Below are 15,841 nucleotides of genomic sequence, written 5' to 3'. Positions count from 1 at the left end.
AACTGAGGCGATCGAAACAAAACAGAAAGGAAAACTCACAGTGGGTGAAATTTCGGTCAAAAGATTAGATTTAATTGTATTGTTCTGAAAGGTGTTTTTAAAAATATTGATGTTCTGTTTTTCTTATGCTAAGGTTTTGTTCATGCGATTATTCACAAAAATTGCTTGGAACTTACTTTTCATGAAATGATAAATAATAGTTATGATTATTTTTACATAACAAATGAAATCAAAATTCAGAAAACCCCGTTTGATTTTTGTACGGTTCGATCAAAATTCAAATGGCAAGATTTTCATTTCTTTTTTGACCAATTTGGTCACATTTTCCACGTGTCGTCCACCCGCCCTTCTCGAGTAGTGTTGGTAGCTAACTTGGTCGAAAACCATATGGCATCCAAGTGTGCGTATCAGCTTCTGCTTGCACACCCCTGTTATTTATTTTTCTAATTTCGACTGCCTCTGTGTAACTGACTGACTACGAGTAGGGGAATAGGGGGCATAATGCCCACGTTAAGAAGAAAGCCTTGTTTTAGAATACATTTGAAAGGATTAACTTTAGTTTTCGATTGTGTTTGGAAGTTTGGTTTATTTTTTGTCTAAATCCGATAGTTAGAATAACTGGAAGGTCAAAAAAGGCCACAAATTTAATGAAGTTTGAAGAGTAGGTAGAAAATTGGATTTCAGATTCAGTAGGGGCATAATGCGCATATGTGTGTACCCAATCGCGCCGTTTAACGTTTAATAAGTGTTTATTGATTCAAGTGCCTCCGAAAGTGTTTGCCAGGTAAAAACACTTCTATTCTACTTCACAGATGAAAAAATGTATTGCTACGCGCAGTGCTGCCAGATATACTGAAATTCTTATGAAAAGTTAATTAAATCTATATTAAATTTAGGAATTTTAAATATATTCGTTTATATTCAAGTTATGTTTTCCAATACAACTTATAAATATATATAAAATTGTTGTGATGGAACTGCATATAAATTTAAACAAATTTGAAACATGCTTAAAGATAAACGGACATGGCGCGTTTTGCCCTACCTAGACATGTTTATTAAAACTCGTTCAAAATAACAGAAAAAAATAATTGAATAAGAAAATTTTTCATTTTGTGATGATTTTCAAGACCAATGTTCATCGTTGTAACAGATGTCAGGTATTTTTTTTGTCGATAGATGCCGTAATTCCTTACGAAAGTCAAGGCACAAGTTGCAAGGAATATGGCTTGAAAAGTATTTTTGGATTTTTGCAGGGATTTATCGCATATTTGATGCTAAGTTTTTGTACAAAAGATTTCTACTGTTAATTAGAAGGGAATAGCGTACCGAATACTAAAAATAAGTGTATATCTAGCTAGATATCGCAGTGGGGCGTTTTGCCCACACTGGGCATTATACCCCCCGTTCCCCTAGTTGTGTTTTCCCTCATCGTCAGCAGCAGCAAAAACAGCAAGAGCAATACATGTGTACCAGGGACCGAGAGAATCGAAACGAAACGGAGGAAAATTAAGCAGCAGATAATACTGAAACCCAACCGAGGCTGGCCAACACTTGGATTCAAACGCTCGGTCGCGCAGGTTGTGTGGTGTGTTGTTGTAGAGTTTTCATTCAAGTCAGTCTCAAGTATTCAGAAGTTCTCTACTTTGCTCAGAAGAAGTACAAAAAAAAATATCCGCCGACAACGTAGAGTTTCCGCCTTAGCGAAAAGCGAGTGTGAATAGATACCTATCGTTTTGCTGCGTTTTTATTGATCCATCAAGAATCAACGCGCGTTCGCGTCGATCGGGTGCTTAAGGTGGATAGATCACAACCGTGTCGACGTCCAAGGCGATCGAGGTTTTTGTTTTTAAGTGCTTTCTGCCGATTGATCTATACCTACAAAACACAACACCTGAGGTATATATCTCACCGTTGAAAGGAGGGAATCCGAATTTGCTACTGCTAGCTATTGAAAACGCGACGTGTGTGTTTTGTAAGGCGCGTCGAGGTTTTATAATCGAATTGGCCAACGTGTTAACAGTTTGAGCTTGTTGTAAAGTCGGAATCGATTAGAGCGCATTTTGGTGCACAGTTCGGGAGGAAATTGGCAGTTTTGTACATGAGATTATACCTGCGATCTAGCGAGTTTGAAATATAACGATCCTACTAAACAAAGTGCTGGGTGTGAAGCTACGACGAGTGCTATCATTATTGACGACGAAGGCCTGAAAGATCATTCGACGTGTATCGACCAACAGTTTTTGCTCAAGGAGAACCTGTGTGACACTTGAGAGCGCTTTAGGTGGTTTAGCTACGGACAACCCTGACCCTTAAACGTCAGAAAAGCTCAGCGAGTGTTCTTCGTAAAGAAGCCCTGCGGAACACAAGTGCTACTAGTGCAATATCTATCTGTTGGCAAGCAAACCCTCAACACAATAGCAGCAATCATGAACGGATACGCCGATCTGACGAGCAACCTAGAAAACAGCCGGTAAGTGAAAGTTTCCATAACTTTGGGCACATGACGTAAACGGATTTGATTCCCATTTGATAATCTCCAGTTTATGGCTTCATTGATTTAACAGAGGAAAAAGTTTGGGAATTTTCTTCCTTGGCACACACATCTCACCCACACTCTCTCAGAACTTTCGCTGCCACCGAAAACGGGGTGGAAACTCGTGTCGCGAAAACATAGCACAACATCGTCTGACTGGCTATGTAAACCCATCTAGACTTCTTGAAGGAATTTGGTTGCGTGATTCTTACCACCCACAAACTTCCCAAGGGAAGGCGGGCGATATGACTCTTTTCCTTGTTCAAGAGAAGTGGTTCTTTCAGTGGTCATCGCGGCGACCACCTTGGACAAGGCCTTCAGTAATTTATAATTTATTATGTCAACGTTCGCGCCACGCCAAACCCGCCCAGTTCAACGAGGGCCATCCGGTAAGGTGTGGGAATCTCGTTGAAGGTACCTACCTAGCTGGCTAGTGCAGGAACATGCAATCTTTTGGTTCATGGCTGTTATCATTATCGTGTAAGGTCGAACTAAAATGTAGGGTAAGCTCTGGACGGAATCCGAGGCAAGTGCGTTTGGTTGTTGGCGAAGGCTGTAGTTGAATGCTAAAAGTATTATGGAAAAAGAATAAGGGAACAATCAGATCTCGAAACTGAAAATCCCAGAAAAAATAACTTGAACTAGTGGGCTGGTTGAAATTCAACATATCTTCTGTTGAGGGTTTTTCATTTCATAATGAATTTTGAGACTGGAATCATTCTAAATTTTCCAGCATTTGCCGACTGTAATGAAGAAAATAAATTGAGTTTATTTCAAATGCCGTAAAACTGACTCTTGCCCATTTCTGCTTTTATGTTATTCATTTGTGAAAAAAAAATATGAAAATGCTTTGAATTTTGGTGGATTTCTGCTTTACTCACCTGAATTTTAAAGTTTATTTTTCTTGTTAATTAGCCTATTAACTCGAATATTCTCTGAGGTTTTGTGGAAATCTAAAAATTCGTGGGTGTAGTTGAATTCCAGAGTAATATTTTTAATTAATCAATAAAATTCCTCCTGAGTCGGTTTTTTACAGACGCGTTCGTAAGATCGACGCTAACACGGACATCCAAAGTAAAGCAGTAGAAAATATCTAGGTATGTTTCAAATGAAGAATAAACTTTCTCTTCTCCTGAGAAAAAGTCATAGAAGTTTGATTTTTGGTTTCTTTCCCATACTCTAAAATATGAAGTTTGGATGAGTTTTCAAATGTGTTTTCAATCAAAACTCAATTTGGGGCAATTTTCAAAGCATCAATAGTCTTGAACAAATCTTTAAAGAAAAATGCTGAACAATGTTATCTTGAGATGCCATAAATAATGTCTGGATCCATTGAATTTTCCAAATATTATTTTGAAGCATTTCATCTTTGAAACCAGAAAATTATTAATACCTCTTATCTTATCCCTACAAACATTATTGCAGCTATATTTCTAAGCTGTTTTGATATACGTTCCATATACATTATAGAATGATCGTGTGAAAGTTGAAAAAACAGCATTCACCTACCAAAGTGGAGGCAATATACATTCATTTATTACATTTCTTTCTAAGGCGATGAAAACTACACCAATTGGGCGTTATCCGACAACTTATTCGTACCTATCGGAAGAATGCAAGAGAGCGCAAGATTTTGCTCTCATAACCTTCAAATCGTCAGCTTCAATCTTTTCAAGTTTTCTCATCGGTCGATATTACTCAATTTCCATTTGAATTTTAGTCACCTGGATGCACTGATGGTTTCAGAGAGAACATGACGTAGATTTTCTCACTCGATGCCAGCGATGCCACATACACCAATTTTCCGGCATTTATACCGATTTTTTGAAGGAAAATTTCGACCAAGAATATACCAAGGTGTATACAAAATATCAATTTTGACAAAACATATCGATTGCATATCGAATTTTGAAAAACTCGTTCAGACAGAAAAAATCTTCACAAAATATAACTAGCGTTTGTTTTTTAAGTTATTTTCTTTTAAACCAAAACACTGGTTTGAGATCGAATCGTTGTCATCAAATAACATGGTAGATTAGAGATTATGTATAACAGTTCTGGGATTTAATAGATCATATCGTGAAACTGTATGTTCAACTATCAGAAAATATGATGTTTTAAAATCGCGATGCTACGCTAATGTCAAACGATCAATGCGAAGATTATGAAAAGATGATAAAGTTTCTTATGAACACTTTTCAAACTTAAAGTTCATTCAATTGAAAAAATCATTTGACACAGAAAAAACTTAACATGGATCATAAGATAAATTTGTTATTGAAACTGTATTTTTTATCTGGGTTTTTAGCATTCTTTACGAATTGAATGAAGAAAAATCAATCTTATTTATTTCAAAAGGAGGTAGACCACGCAGGGTTATTGAATGAGCTAAACAGCTTTAATTTTCAATGAATTGCAATAAACAACAATTTTTCCATTCAAACATGAAAATAAAGCAATTTTCCAATACTCGTTCTATAAAGTTGGTTCTAAAAGCTTCGAAAAAAAAGTCGGTATTTATACCAATAATCGATTTTAATGTGGCATTACTGCTTGAAGCCCGCGCGGGAGCAAAACCATTTCAAAACTTACAAACATGGCGGACTTTTTATCACATCCGATTAATTCTGACTTCAGACGACATTTTATGCGATCTTATCACTATGCAGTTGAAATTGCGATTCGTTACACCATTGTAAACGACTTAAGTTATCATTTCTGATACGATTTCATGCTTGCTGGGATGAAGCTCTTGCTTTTGAATTCGAAAATCGTAATTTTTTGATTTTACTAAATAAGAAGTTTTACAATATAAATTACATTTAGAATGAAGTGGAGTTTGATGAACAACACAGGCTTTTATGACGAATTTGTGCTGTCGTTCAAGCAAAGATGCATATCTGATTAGACTTTAGCACAGAAGAATATTGATTTTTGTATTCAAGACTGCTGATAAAATCATCCTTCTATAAAACTGAAATAAGTTTGATTTTTAGAGTCTTAAAGTCTGAAAATGTTATGAAGATTTTTTCACCTTGGACCTTAAAAATGCATTTTTCATATACAGTAGAGCCTGGATAAGCAAGAGATCAAGTTGCTGAACTTTTTTTTTCGCCTCAAGAGGTTTCTCACTCATGCAGTTCCCCCCTGTAGAAAGTTTGAAGCACGAAAATGTTTATGTGATTCATAGAAATAAACGAAACTCAAACAAATTCAATGTTTGTTGTGTATCGGATGAAAAATCCATTCAAACTTTGGAAAGAAGCACACATTAAGGAAGAATGGGAATATTTGATCTCCTTTTCTCAATTTCATCATATTTTTATTGAAAAAAAATGCAACTCGCCGTCTTTTGCACTGTCTGGCAGCTTGTTATTTCAAGTTCATTTGCTCCAAAAGTTACAACAATATATAAGGAACTAGAAACATTTTCGTGAGACGAACATTGTGATATTCTTTAAGTTAAAGGAGACTTGATCCTTTGTTCAAGGAGCCCTAAAGCTTGGCCGAAATCAGGCAAAAAATGATAAAACGTTCATTGGTAGTTTGGCCATGTTAGTTCTCCTTTCACAGTTTGTAAGTGTCAGAAAAAAGAATTCCGAAAGTTTGTCTTCTACGCTAGTCATTGCAAGGTGGCCGAAATCACAGAAAAATCTGTGTTATCACAGAATTTTGAACTAAATTTTGTCACAGATCACAGAATTTTTAAAACTTTCGACTTTTTATTTGTGACTCTAGATCATGAAAATATGAAAACACGGTAATGTAAATTGATTGTTTTTCTATTAAAACTGTGAGGAGTTTCCAATTTGTTGATGTTTGACATGGTTTTCGAACGAACTGCACAGAAATAGCGTCACAGAAAACCTTCACAGAATTTTAAGTTCAAATCACAGAATTCTAGATTTTTTTTTGTCAAAAACACAGATTGTTTTTCGGTAATCTTGACTTAAAGGCGCCATTTTCTAATTTTTAGAAAAAAAAAGTTTTATGAGTCTTTTTGATCAGTTTTTACTGGATGCATGTTAATTTTTGAATAAATATTAGTAATTTCGTGCTAAACAATGATCACGATTAATTCAGAAGAAAAATATATCTTTTTGAATTCTGTCGATCATTTGAACCCATGCATTATGAAGTTTTTATTTCTCTCTAAAGATTGACATATTGGAATCAATACAATAGTTTTTTTTCATGTGGGAAACATTTTAGAGTGATGAAAATAGATCTTCAAGTAAAATTTTGTTGAATTTTTCGAACAAAGTTCAATTACTCAAAAAATAAGTTTTTTTTTAATTTGTTGAAAAAAACAGCATTGTTGTTTTGTTCTTATTAGCACATTTTTCTAGAACATTCCGGGGATCAAATATCCTCATTCTCCCCTTTAAATTGTTCCTAGGCAGTTTGTGTAGTAAACTTTGGAGTTTTGTTGAATCTAACGTTTTTTTACCAACTTTTAGTTCCCTTCGTACAACGATGTCAGTTTCATACCAAAACAGAAGCTTCGAAATGTTTATTTCTTGAGTTTTCTAAGGCAGGAAAAAAACTCCCTTATATAAGATTAACTATTTGACACATGGAGGTTTTGTGCCATAAATACAAAACCTGGCGATTTCTCTCATTGAAAGAGGTTTCTCGCTTAACCAGTTCACACTTATCCAGGTTCGATTGTAAAAGAAAGTTTTTCAATTTTTTTTTGACATTCTTCTGATTTCCAATAAAAAAAAAGTTTAACTCAGGTCAGTTTCCTTAACCGTTAGTCTGGAAGAATCTGAAATATTCATTTCCAAACGAACTTTTTTGGTCTGCAGAAAAAAATCGAAAAAGTACCCACTCGAATTCAAATTCTGCACATTTATGCAAATTAGTCTGGATAAGACGACATTCGGGACCCGTTGAATTTAGTATATGTTCTCGAATGTTCTTTAGACATCCTCTTTGTTCGGGACAGGTTTTATCTTCCTAACAAAACGAGATGTTCTGGAACTTTCAGAAGTTTGGAATAAAATAAATAACAGAATAAGACTGAGGAATACCATAGTCATGATTTAAAATGTATTAAATGGCAAAAAAAATATATCTCGCTATAGATTTTAACATTATGCAACTTTATTCATCCTCTTTGTTCAAAACAGGTTTATTTCACTTACCGGAATGAGATATTCTGGAACATTCAAAAGTTTCGATTGAAATGTCAAACTTAAAATATCCAACAGACTCATGATTCAAAACAGGATAAATTGGCAAATGTTTTTTAGTGTTAAAGTATTCTACAGCCTACATTGATCTATCTTTTTGAGGTATACTAAGAGCAAGTTCACTGCTGTTGAGAGAAAGTGGTTTTGATAGCGTAGCTTAAGCTTATTTCTCAGCTACGAATCGATATATTTTTTTCGCGGGAATATGTTTTGAAATTATTATTTAAGCCTTTTTATTCAAAATTACTTTTGTCCCAATGATTAAACACAATGATTCAATTATTGAACAGGCAATGTTCTAATTATTGAACACGTAAACATTGAATATCATTGCATATATTTAGGGGTATTTTGCTTGATAGTATGCCTTGCAGGGGCGATTTTGGTTGAGTTAGCAACCAAGAAACAGTTTGTTTATATTTCCAAACACCAACCGATGTTTGTTCAATAACTGGTACATGCATTTCTTTACGAAATGAGTACTGCAAGATTGAACGTTCAATAATTGAAACATTGGCGTTTTCTGTGATCCAATGATTGAACACTTTAATTTGTTAAATTTTAAGAAAATAAGGATAATAAAGGCTGCCACTCTTCCAGAAATCATTCAAAAAGACTTAGTTGAAAACACTTATATCATTATCTTAGACGTTTATGTGTCTTTTATCCCTTTTTTCCCCAATCAACAATAGGCTGTTTTCTTCATCCAGTCGAAAAATCAAGCCAAAATTTGAACACATATTCTAGTTTCGGAGATTGTGGCTTTAAGAGTCAGAGATTCTTGATATAAATTTGAACAGAGGTAGAAAATGCTTCAACAGTGGCACAATGAATTTTGATTAATTTTTCTACTGTATATTAATGTTTTAATTAGTAAATGTTTTACTAGTGTTCAATATCTGGTACTTGTTCAATAACTAGTGCTTCTACCCTATGCGAAAACATTTCACGATCTGTGAACTTCTACAGTTTTTACAACACGTGTTCTGTTCTCGCATGCTATGATGCAAAAATAGCAATATTTTGATCACATACGGCAGAAATAGAAACAGTGCTGTCAAAAAATACAACGTCCAAAGATCTTGAAAACATGTTTGGATGGTAAAATTTTCAAAATGTGCTACAAGTGTCAAAATTTCTACCACTTTCCCCCAACACCAGTGAACTTGCTTTAACGTGTTTGTACCTACTAAATTGAAGGTATTTTTTATTCAAATATATTTGCCAGCTCAAATATTTTTCTTCTCTGAATAATGAATTGAACTAATCTGCCGCTCATAGCAAGTCCGTCCCATTTGCGTTTTTGTTGAAATGAGAAAAACGGCATTGAAAAATCGTAAAAAGTCCAACGGTAATTCGCCACTTGTAGGTATGTAGGAATCAAAGTAATCAACAGAATCTGTCACTGCTGCGGCTAATAAAAGATTTTCGCTTTTTAAGGATTATTTTTTTGTTTTGATTATGTTGAAAATCATTTGCTGGGCCCTTATGGCTGTGGGACCGACATGCGATGATTTATGCCATATGGGACCGACTTGCGATCATTTGTTCAATGGGACAAAATTACTTGAGGTTTTTTTCGATGTTCATCAGAACAAAGTACTGAAAACAAAGTTTTCTCTTGAAACTACAGATAAAATTAAAATGTTTCCAGTGATAAACTGAAAAATGATGAAAACGCAAATGGGACGGACTTGCTATGAGCGGCAGTAATGTCCTCAAATATTTCAATTTAATCATTGGTTAATATACAAAAAAATAAATTTCAGGAACCCTAAATAAATACAACAAATTATTAATATTTTGCTACAAATAAAAATATAAAAAAAAACAACTTAAGAGTTAACTTAAGTCGTTTTGACTTCAATTCTGATTATTCAAATTTGTCTGGATGCTGGACCACACCCCGAATCCGGTCTTATTTATTCGATGAGCATACACTCAACTCATCAGCATCATCATCATCATATGTTTCTCATGACTTGCGCGACGAACAGGTTTACGACTCTCCTATCAGACTGAGTGTCTCTGGAACTTTCTGCAGCTGAAATGAATCGAGCATTGATGAAGTCTAAAAATTTGTAATTTAATTTGAAGAGCAGTAAAGACAACAACTTTAGTTATTTTCTGAACAGCCTTTCTGTGAAACTTCAAATAGCGTTTTATGTAGACATTGACCAAATCCCAAATGTTTGGACTTGCAGACATTCAAAAGCACACTGTTTCCAAACATGTTTGAACAATCTTTCCAAATGTGATCAGAATGAAATTTGAAGAAAAGCTGTGAATGTCATATATACATAAAATACCCATTTTATCGAAGGTCAGTTCTTCTATTTTTATCTTAACAGATTTGAATACCGTTAGAGCGTCGTGTTTTTTGTTAATCATTTTTTCCACGCTTCATTATGAACGAGCTGAACTGGTTAGCCTTCTGCAGATTAATGAAGCAAAAAATAAACAACACTCGAAGGCAGTAGTCTTACCCAAAATGGATTTCGATTTCTAAATATTCAAAACTATATAGTCTGACTTCATCCAGACATGGATATACGACTTTAGAATACGCCCGATTCTCGAAAGTTCCTCACGTGCCGATGCTGCACGATCATCCGGTTTGTGGTTTCGCTCCGCACGAACAGGTTTATCATCATCCGATCGCCGGGCCCAGGAATCGGAATGATCTCACATCACACGCTTCAGAATTCGCACCACCCTTCCTTCGCTGCCTTCAGTCTCTTGACCACCTCCAACCTACCCTAAAAATTCCTAATTTTTTACGACTCAAAAGCTCTCGTCCACGCTCTTCGTCGTAATTGTTTTAATGACTAATAACGACATTTGCGTTGTGGCGTGATTTCGGAAACGTAAATTCCATTATCAACCGAGAGATTTGCACGGTTGACAAAAGATGCCTAGTTTTTAATATTTTTCCTAAAATTTCGAAGGCAGGATCGCCAATTGTGGATCAGCGGCTCAACAAAGCTGAAAGATTGCTCCTAATGATTGAAACAAACATCAGCCGGTGGATGATGAGAGCATCTACTAGGAAGTTCGACCAAAGCTGACCGCACCGTTTCTGTTGAAACTGTGCAGAATTGTACAAACAAGTTTGAGGGTTTTTTTTTTCAGCTCAAGTCCTGTTCTTGAGCCATAACTGGTAACGTACGTGGACTTTGGACGCGGAGGTGTGTACTGCATTATTTTTTTGCTGGTCACTTCTAGATGGTAGTGGCTTATTTTTGCGTTTCAGGAATGAATATATTTAGAAATTTAATGGATCTTCTTTATGGCCTGGTTGGACAGTTTTCCCGGATTCGGAAACTAGTTGGACTGGCCGTTGGATGACTTTTGAGGGGTTTATTATTCAAGAGTTTACTTTTTGGAAAATTTAATTGCGTCACTGTCTTTCAGAAGATTGTCAAATTTTGCACTACATCAGCATAATTTTCACCGCATTTCGGCAAGATCTCTATATGTAGCCCTCTGTAGCAAGTATTGAGGTATCTTTGAAGGGGGTATGTTCCCGGAACTGCATTCTAGTACAATTCACCTCGTGGAGATCACCCAGGTCAACGACATCGTTTGAACCTAACCTACAGGATGATTTCGCTTCTATCTACACGTGTAAACAAAGTGATATACTCGATTCCAAGGAATTATTTTAAATTACAACCCAGTCTTTCCATTTAATGACGCCTATTTTGCAGATGATCAACAGATTTCCCATTGAACCTGTGGCCTCCAATTGCTTTTATCGATCGACGTGACCTTTACCTCTTCCTAACACACATTAAACACCGTAAATAATTTCCCAACCGTAGAGGAGAAAAGCTAATTGTAAAACGCTCGTTCTAAGCCGATCGTATTATGTCATACATTACGACAGCTGGCGGCGGGTATTTGCTCGTGTCGTTCGTTCCGACCCAAAAGCGAACACTCTTCACTTATCACACTCGGGAGTCGGGAGACGTCTCGGAGTTTAGCAGACGCAGAAACCAAGTAAATACACAAACAAAAACAAATAGACAGAATACGAAGAAAAAAAAACAACACACGCAGCAAAACAATGAATGAATGAGAAAACGCAAACTAATCGGTCATTTCGTCGCTTCCAAGGGTTTAACCTGTTCCATAGCCTAATGCAGTCGCCGAAAGCTGGTTGATGACAGTCGTCTTGGCTTGAGATTACTATTTGTGGAGGTCTTTCGGGGTTCGGGCAAACCGGTTCGGATCGGATCGTTATCGTGTGTAACCGGCCGGACGAACGGATGGACGGTCTGGCGATTGCGATGGAGGCCAAATCTTTATCTGGCTGTCTGTAAATGGCCACGTGTGCCAGACGGACCGGTCATAAAGTTTCTTTTTTCGCTAGGAATTTCGCATCGCCACTGGCGCTTGGATCGTCTCAACTTCTCCCTCGGAGCTTATTTTTATTATACGTTATCTTAGCGTACCCAAATCATCTCGCCCTTTTACATAATGAAGTCAAAAATGTCATTATTAGTGGAACCATTATCAGTCGGAAGAACCTTCACGGATCATCTGTACCGGAGGTTGATAAAATTTGTCCGCCCAATGAATTTTAAGTTGTACAGTCCGCAGAAAGATTATCATGAAAAAAAACTCATCATATTCAGAGTGTCAATTTTATGAGATTTGAATTGGAGGTTGACCACCTACACATTCAGGAACGAGGGACTGAGATAAAGGGAGAAGATACGTCAATGATCACACAAATTGTGCAGCCAATGATTAAAATTGTGGTAATTTGTGGCAGTTTGAGTCCGAAAATGAGAAGATTTGAGTTAAAATGAGAGAAACCAGTGTTCAGAGAGGAAGAGAGAGAGAAAATGTGCGAAATGTTGCAAATTGTGGAGAAGTTCTTGCCTTAGCATTCATTACATCGTATGAAACAAAATGTAAACAAACAGTTTTTTTTACGAAAAAATACAAAAAACTGACATAAATTAGTCGCAACTTCTTTCCATTAAAAAAATTTGTAGCCTGGACATCAGATTCTTTAAGTAAAATACAAGTTTTAAAGTTGTTTTGATAACTTTTGCAGTTTCCTGTGAATTCTTAAGATGTTTCATTCGACGTAATGAAAGCTCGCGCGAGTGTTGTGGAATTCGCAACCAAATGCAAAGAATTCTCTCTCTATTGCAATCCCCCGTTCGGGAATCTTCGAGTTCGGTGATTTATTTTTCGCAAGGGATTGATATCAAGAGAGAATTCTTTGCATTTGGAGTGGTGATGATCAAAATTTCACAACTGCTTCACAAATTGCAACAATTTGCAACAATTAGCACATTTTCACTCTCTCTGAGCACTGGTTTCTCTCATTTGAACTCAATTCTTCTAATTTTCTCTAACAAATTGCCACAAATTCAATCATTGGCTGCACAATTTGTGTGATCATTGACGAATTTTCTCCCTTCAGTTCAGTTCCCCCCGATTTTTCGGACCAGTTATTTTTCGAAAATTCACATATTGTTCGGTGAAAATTTCCTGATTTTTGGGTAAACAATCAGTAGAATCAATAAAATTACAGTACAATCGGGGGAAATATTACCGAAATTCTGGGAATAAAAATAGCGAGTTGGTAACACGGTAATAACTACCACCAGTTCCGTTTGCAAATTGTTTAATACAACTTTTTTTATGTCACAATGTACTATTGGTACTTTTCCAATTCATTTGAGATTTTTTCGAACTGATCCGGTTTTGAAAACCCCTATCAATCAAGATTAATTACCGTGAATTTTGATTTGATATTGATTCTTACGGCCTTATCGGTGAATGTTATGTTCTCATAGTGAGAACCACGCAAGATCAACTATTGAGTTGTGTTAGACTCAACCCTGTCCAATTCTAACACTTCAAAATAGTTGATCCGTGCTTGAACGAAAGTTAACTATGTGGTGAAAATGCTTCTTATAAATTTCTTTCCGTTCATTTTCAACACCTGTAGTTTACTCCTTATCTTCTTCTATCCATCTATAATTTTCAAATCTTGAAATGTTTGGACATGCTCCGGAACGCTGAACTTATCCTTGGCCGTGAAAAACAAATTGCCGGGGATCTGTTTGAAGTCGGCCTTCACATATGTTTCATCGTCCATGATGCAGCATTCAACATTCGTCAGCATGTTGAACTACAACTTCCTGGTATGGGTTTTGGCGGACTTGTTCTGCTTCTCGTCGCGATTAGGAGCCTCTTGTATCTTGAACGTTCGAAGCCCAGCCTTAGTTTTGGACTTCTGGACAAAACTTCGGTTTAGGCGCAGCTAAGAAAGCCACATCCCGAACGGTGCGTTTGGGCTTCGGTTGAAGACCCCAACTTTCCTTCACTTTTTAGCTACTGATCGGTGGTCAATCGTTCCTCGAACTGCTTAATAACTCGTGACTCCGTGGGATTCGTGATTCCCAACGTTTTAGCGATAGAACGATGCGAGGGATCCGTGTTCCCGTGATGAATGCGCAAGATTTCATCACGCACGAGCTGTTCTTTCGACTTCATTTCCGCGAGTTTTGATCACAGGACTAAAAAAAAAATTCTTTTCATTCTACCCAACGATTGAAAGGTTAGAGCAATTTCGTAGTGTGGCAATTTCATCGCGGACACCTTTTATAACACGACGAACTATTGTTTGCGTCCTTCAGCATCATAGCAATCCAGTGCTGCGCTGAACGCCGTTAAAAACTAGAAAAAGGGAAAGCGATTACACGTCCAAAGAGCAAATAATTTTATTGAAGTTGTTTATTGATCAAATGAAAACAAATTTTTACTTAACCTAGAATACAGTTTGCAACCAATAACACAATTTTGTTTATATACAGATTCAATTTTTTTTTACAGCTGGCTACGGCTATCAGCTGGCATATAACTTCATCTGTTAAATACTTCTCAAAAGCATCTAATTTTAATTTCAAAATTCCCGAAAGTTCTGTATATTTAAAAATGGCAAACAAACAACATCACTTAAAAAAGTCAATTAGGAACAAATATAAACACAAAATTCTTTTCTCGATAGATATCTGCATTACGATTTAACTTAGTCGGTGGTAGACCTTCCATCTAAGCCAAGAGGCAATTTGCTTGAGCCTGCTAAGAGGTATTTATGAGAATTATAGTTTTCCGGTAAACATTTGTAGTCACGCTATTGTTTACTTCTGACGTATTTATAGAGATCATTTCTTGTTAACGATAGAAACGGAATACTCATCTTCAGCCGATATTGACGTGTTGTTGTTTACTGTTTGAAATTACAAACTATTTACGACTCCGATGGATTATTTATTTATATTGTTTCTATTTGATTCACGCCACCAGAGGTATATTTTTTTGAAAATCAGATGAATTACAATGGATATGAAAAATAAGTTATAACATTTTCAGTTAATTTTTCGCAAAAAAAAGTCTGACAATAAATGCGTGGTAAAAAAGTCTCCTTCAAGACAATTGAATTAATTGAATTAGGACCGCCTCGGTACTTCCCAGGAAACCAAAACATTCCCAGCAGGTATCCGGACTTGGACAAAGCACTTACTGTAGGAATACATGCCCAAAAAAGAGGTGTTCGGCAATTGGATTTGGTGGCCACACAGCACAGGTAGCATGCCATGACATTCGCACGTGACGTGTGGAAGGCCAGAAGAAGGTAGATTTGGCAATTCCCGACGGGCAAGCATAAGTGAAGGAAGGAAAATTACCAAGAAACCGTACCACAGACACAGATGGGAACGATTGGTCGGAAACTTCTGTGCAAAGGAAAATTGGAGAGGAAAGCTGCAAAAATCATCTGATCCTCTCTAGGTCAGTCGAACCGACACCGGGAAAAAAGTGTCCGTTGGTTTTGGGTTTTTTCGGCAGCTCTGACGCGGCGTCGGGTAGTGCGCATGAACGCCGCAAACCGACGGTTGGCACCAATACAGTGACGTAGGGGAGAGCGTCGCGACGTGTCTGCACATCGAAAACATCATACGATGCGTACCGTGGGTTTGTGTGTATGCAGTTGCGGCAAAAAGAAAGCAAATTTTTGACAATTCACCGTATTGTTGTGAGGAAGGAAGGGGACTGGTTGTTGGAGTTGAGATGCCGAAGA

General features: G+C 36.6%; 1 protein-coding gene across 1 annotated transcript in view; it reads left to right on the top strand.

Moving 5' to 3' along the window:
- The first annotated feature begins 1,533 nt into the window (after nucleotides 1–1,533).
- The window catches only part of LOC129754587 (uncharacterized), a 75,925-nt gene continuing 61,617 nt past the window's right edge, over nucleotides 1,534–15,841 (top strand). Inside the window, exon 1 of the mRNA XM_055750728.1 lies at nucleotides 1,534–2,473. Coding sequence (XP_055606703.1) covers nucleotides 2,430–2,473 — 44 coding nt within the window. The 5' untranslated portion in view covers nucleotides 1,534–2,429. The remainder of the gene's footprint in view (nucleotides 2,474–15,841) is intronic.

This window comes from Uranotaenia lowii, chromosome 3, assembly GCF_029784155.1.
Source record: "Uranotaenia lowii strain MFRU-FL chromosome 3, ASM2978415v1, whole genome shotgun sequence".
In the NCBI taxonomy this organism is placed as follows: Eukaryota; Metazoa; Arthropoda; class Insecta; order Diptera; family Culicidae; genus Uranotaenia; species Uranotaenia lowii.
Note: the sequence above shows the minus strand (reverse complement) of the source record. Positions and strands in the feature narration are given on the sequence as shown.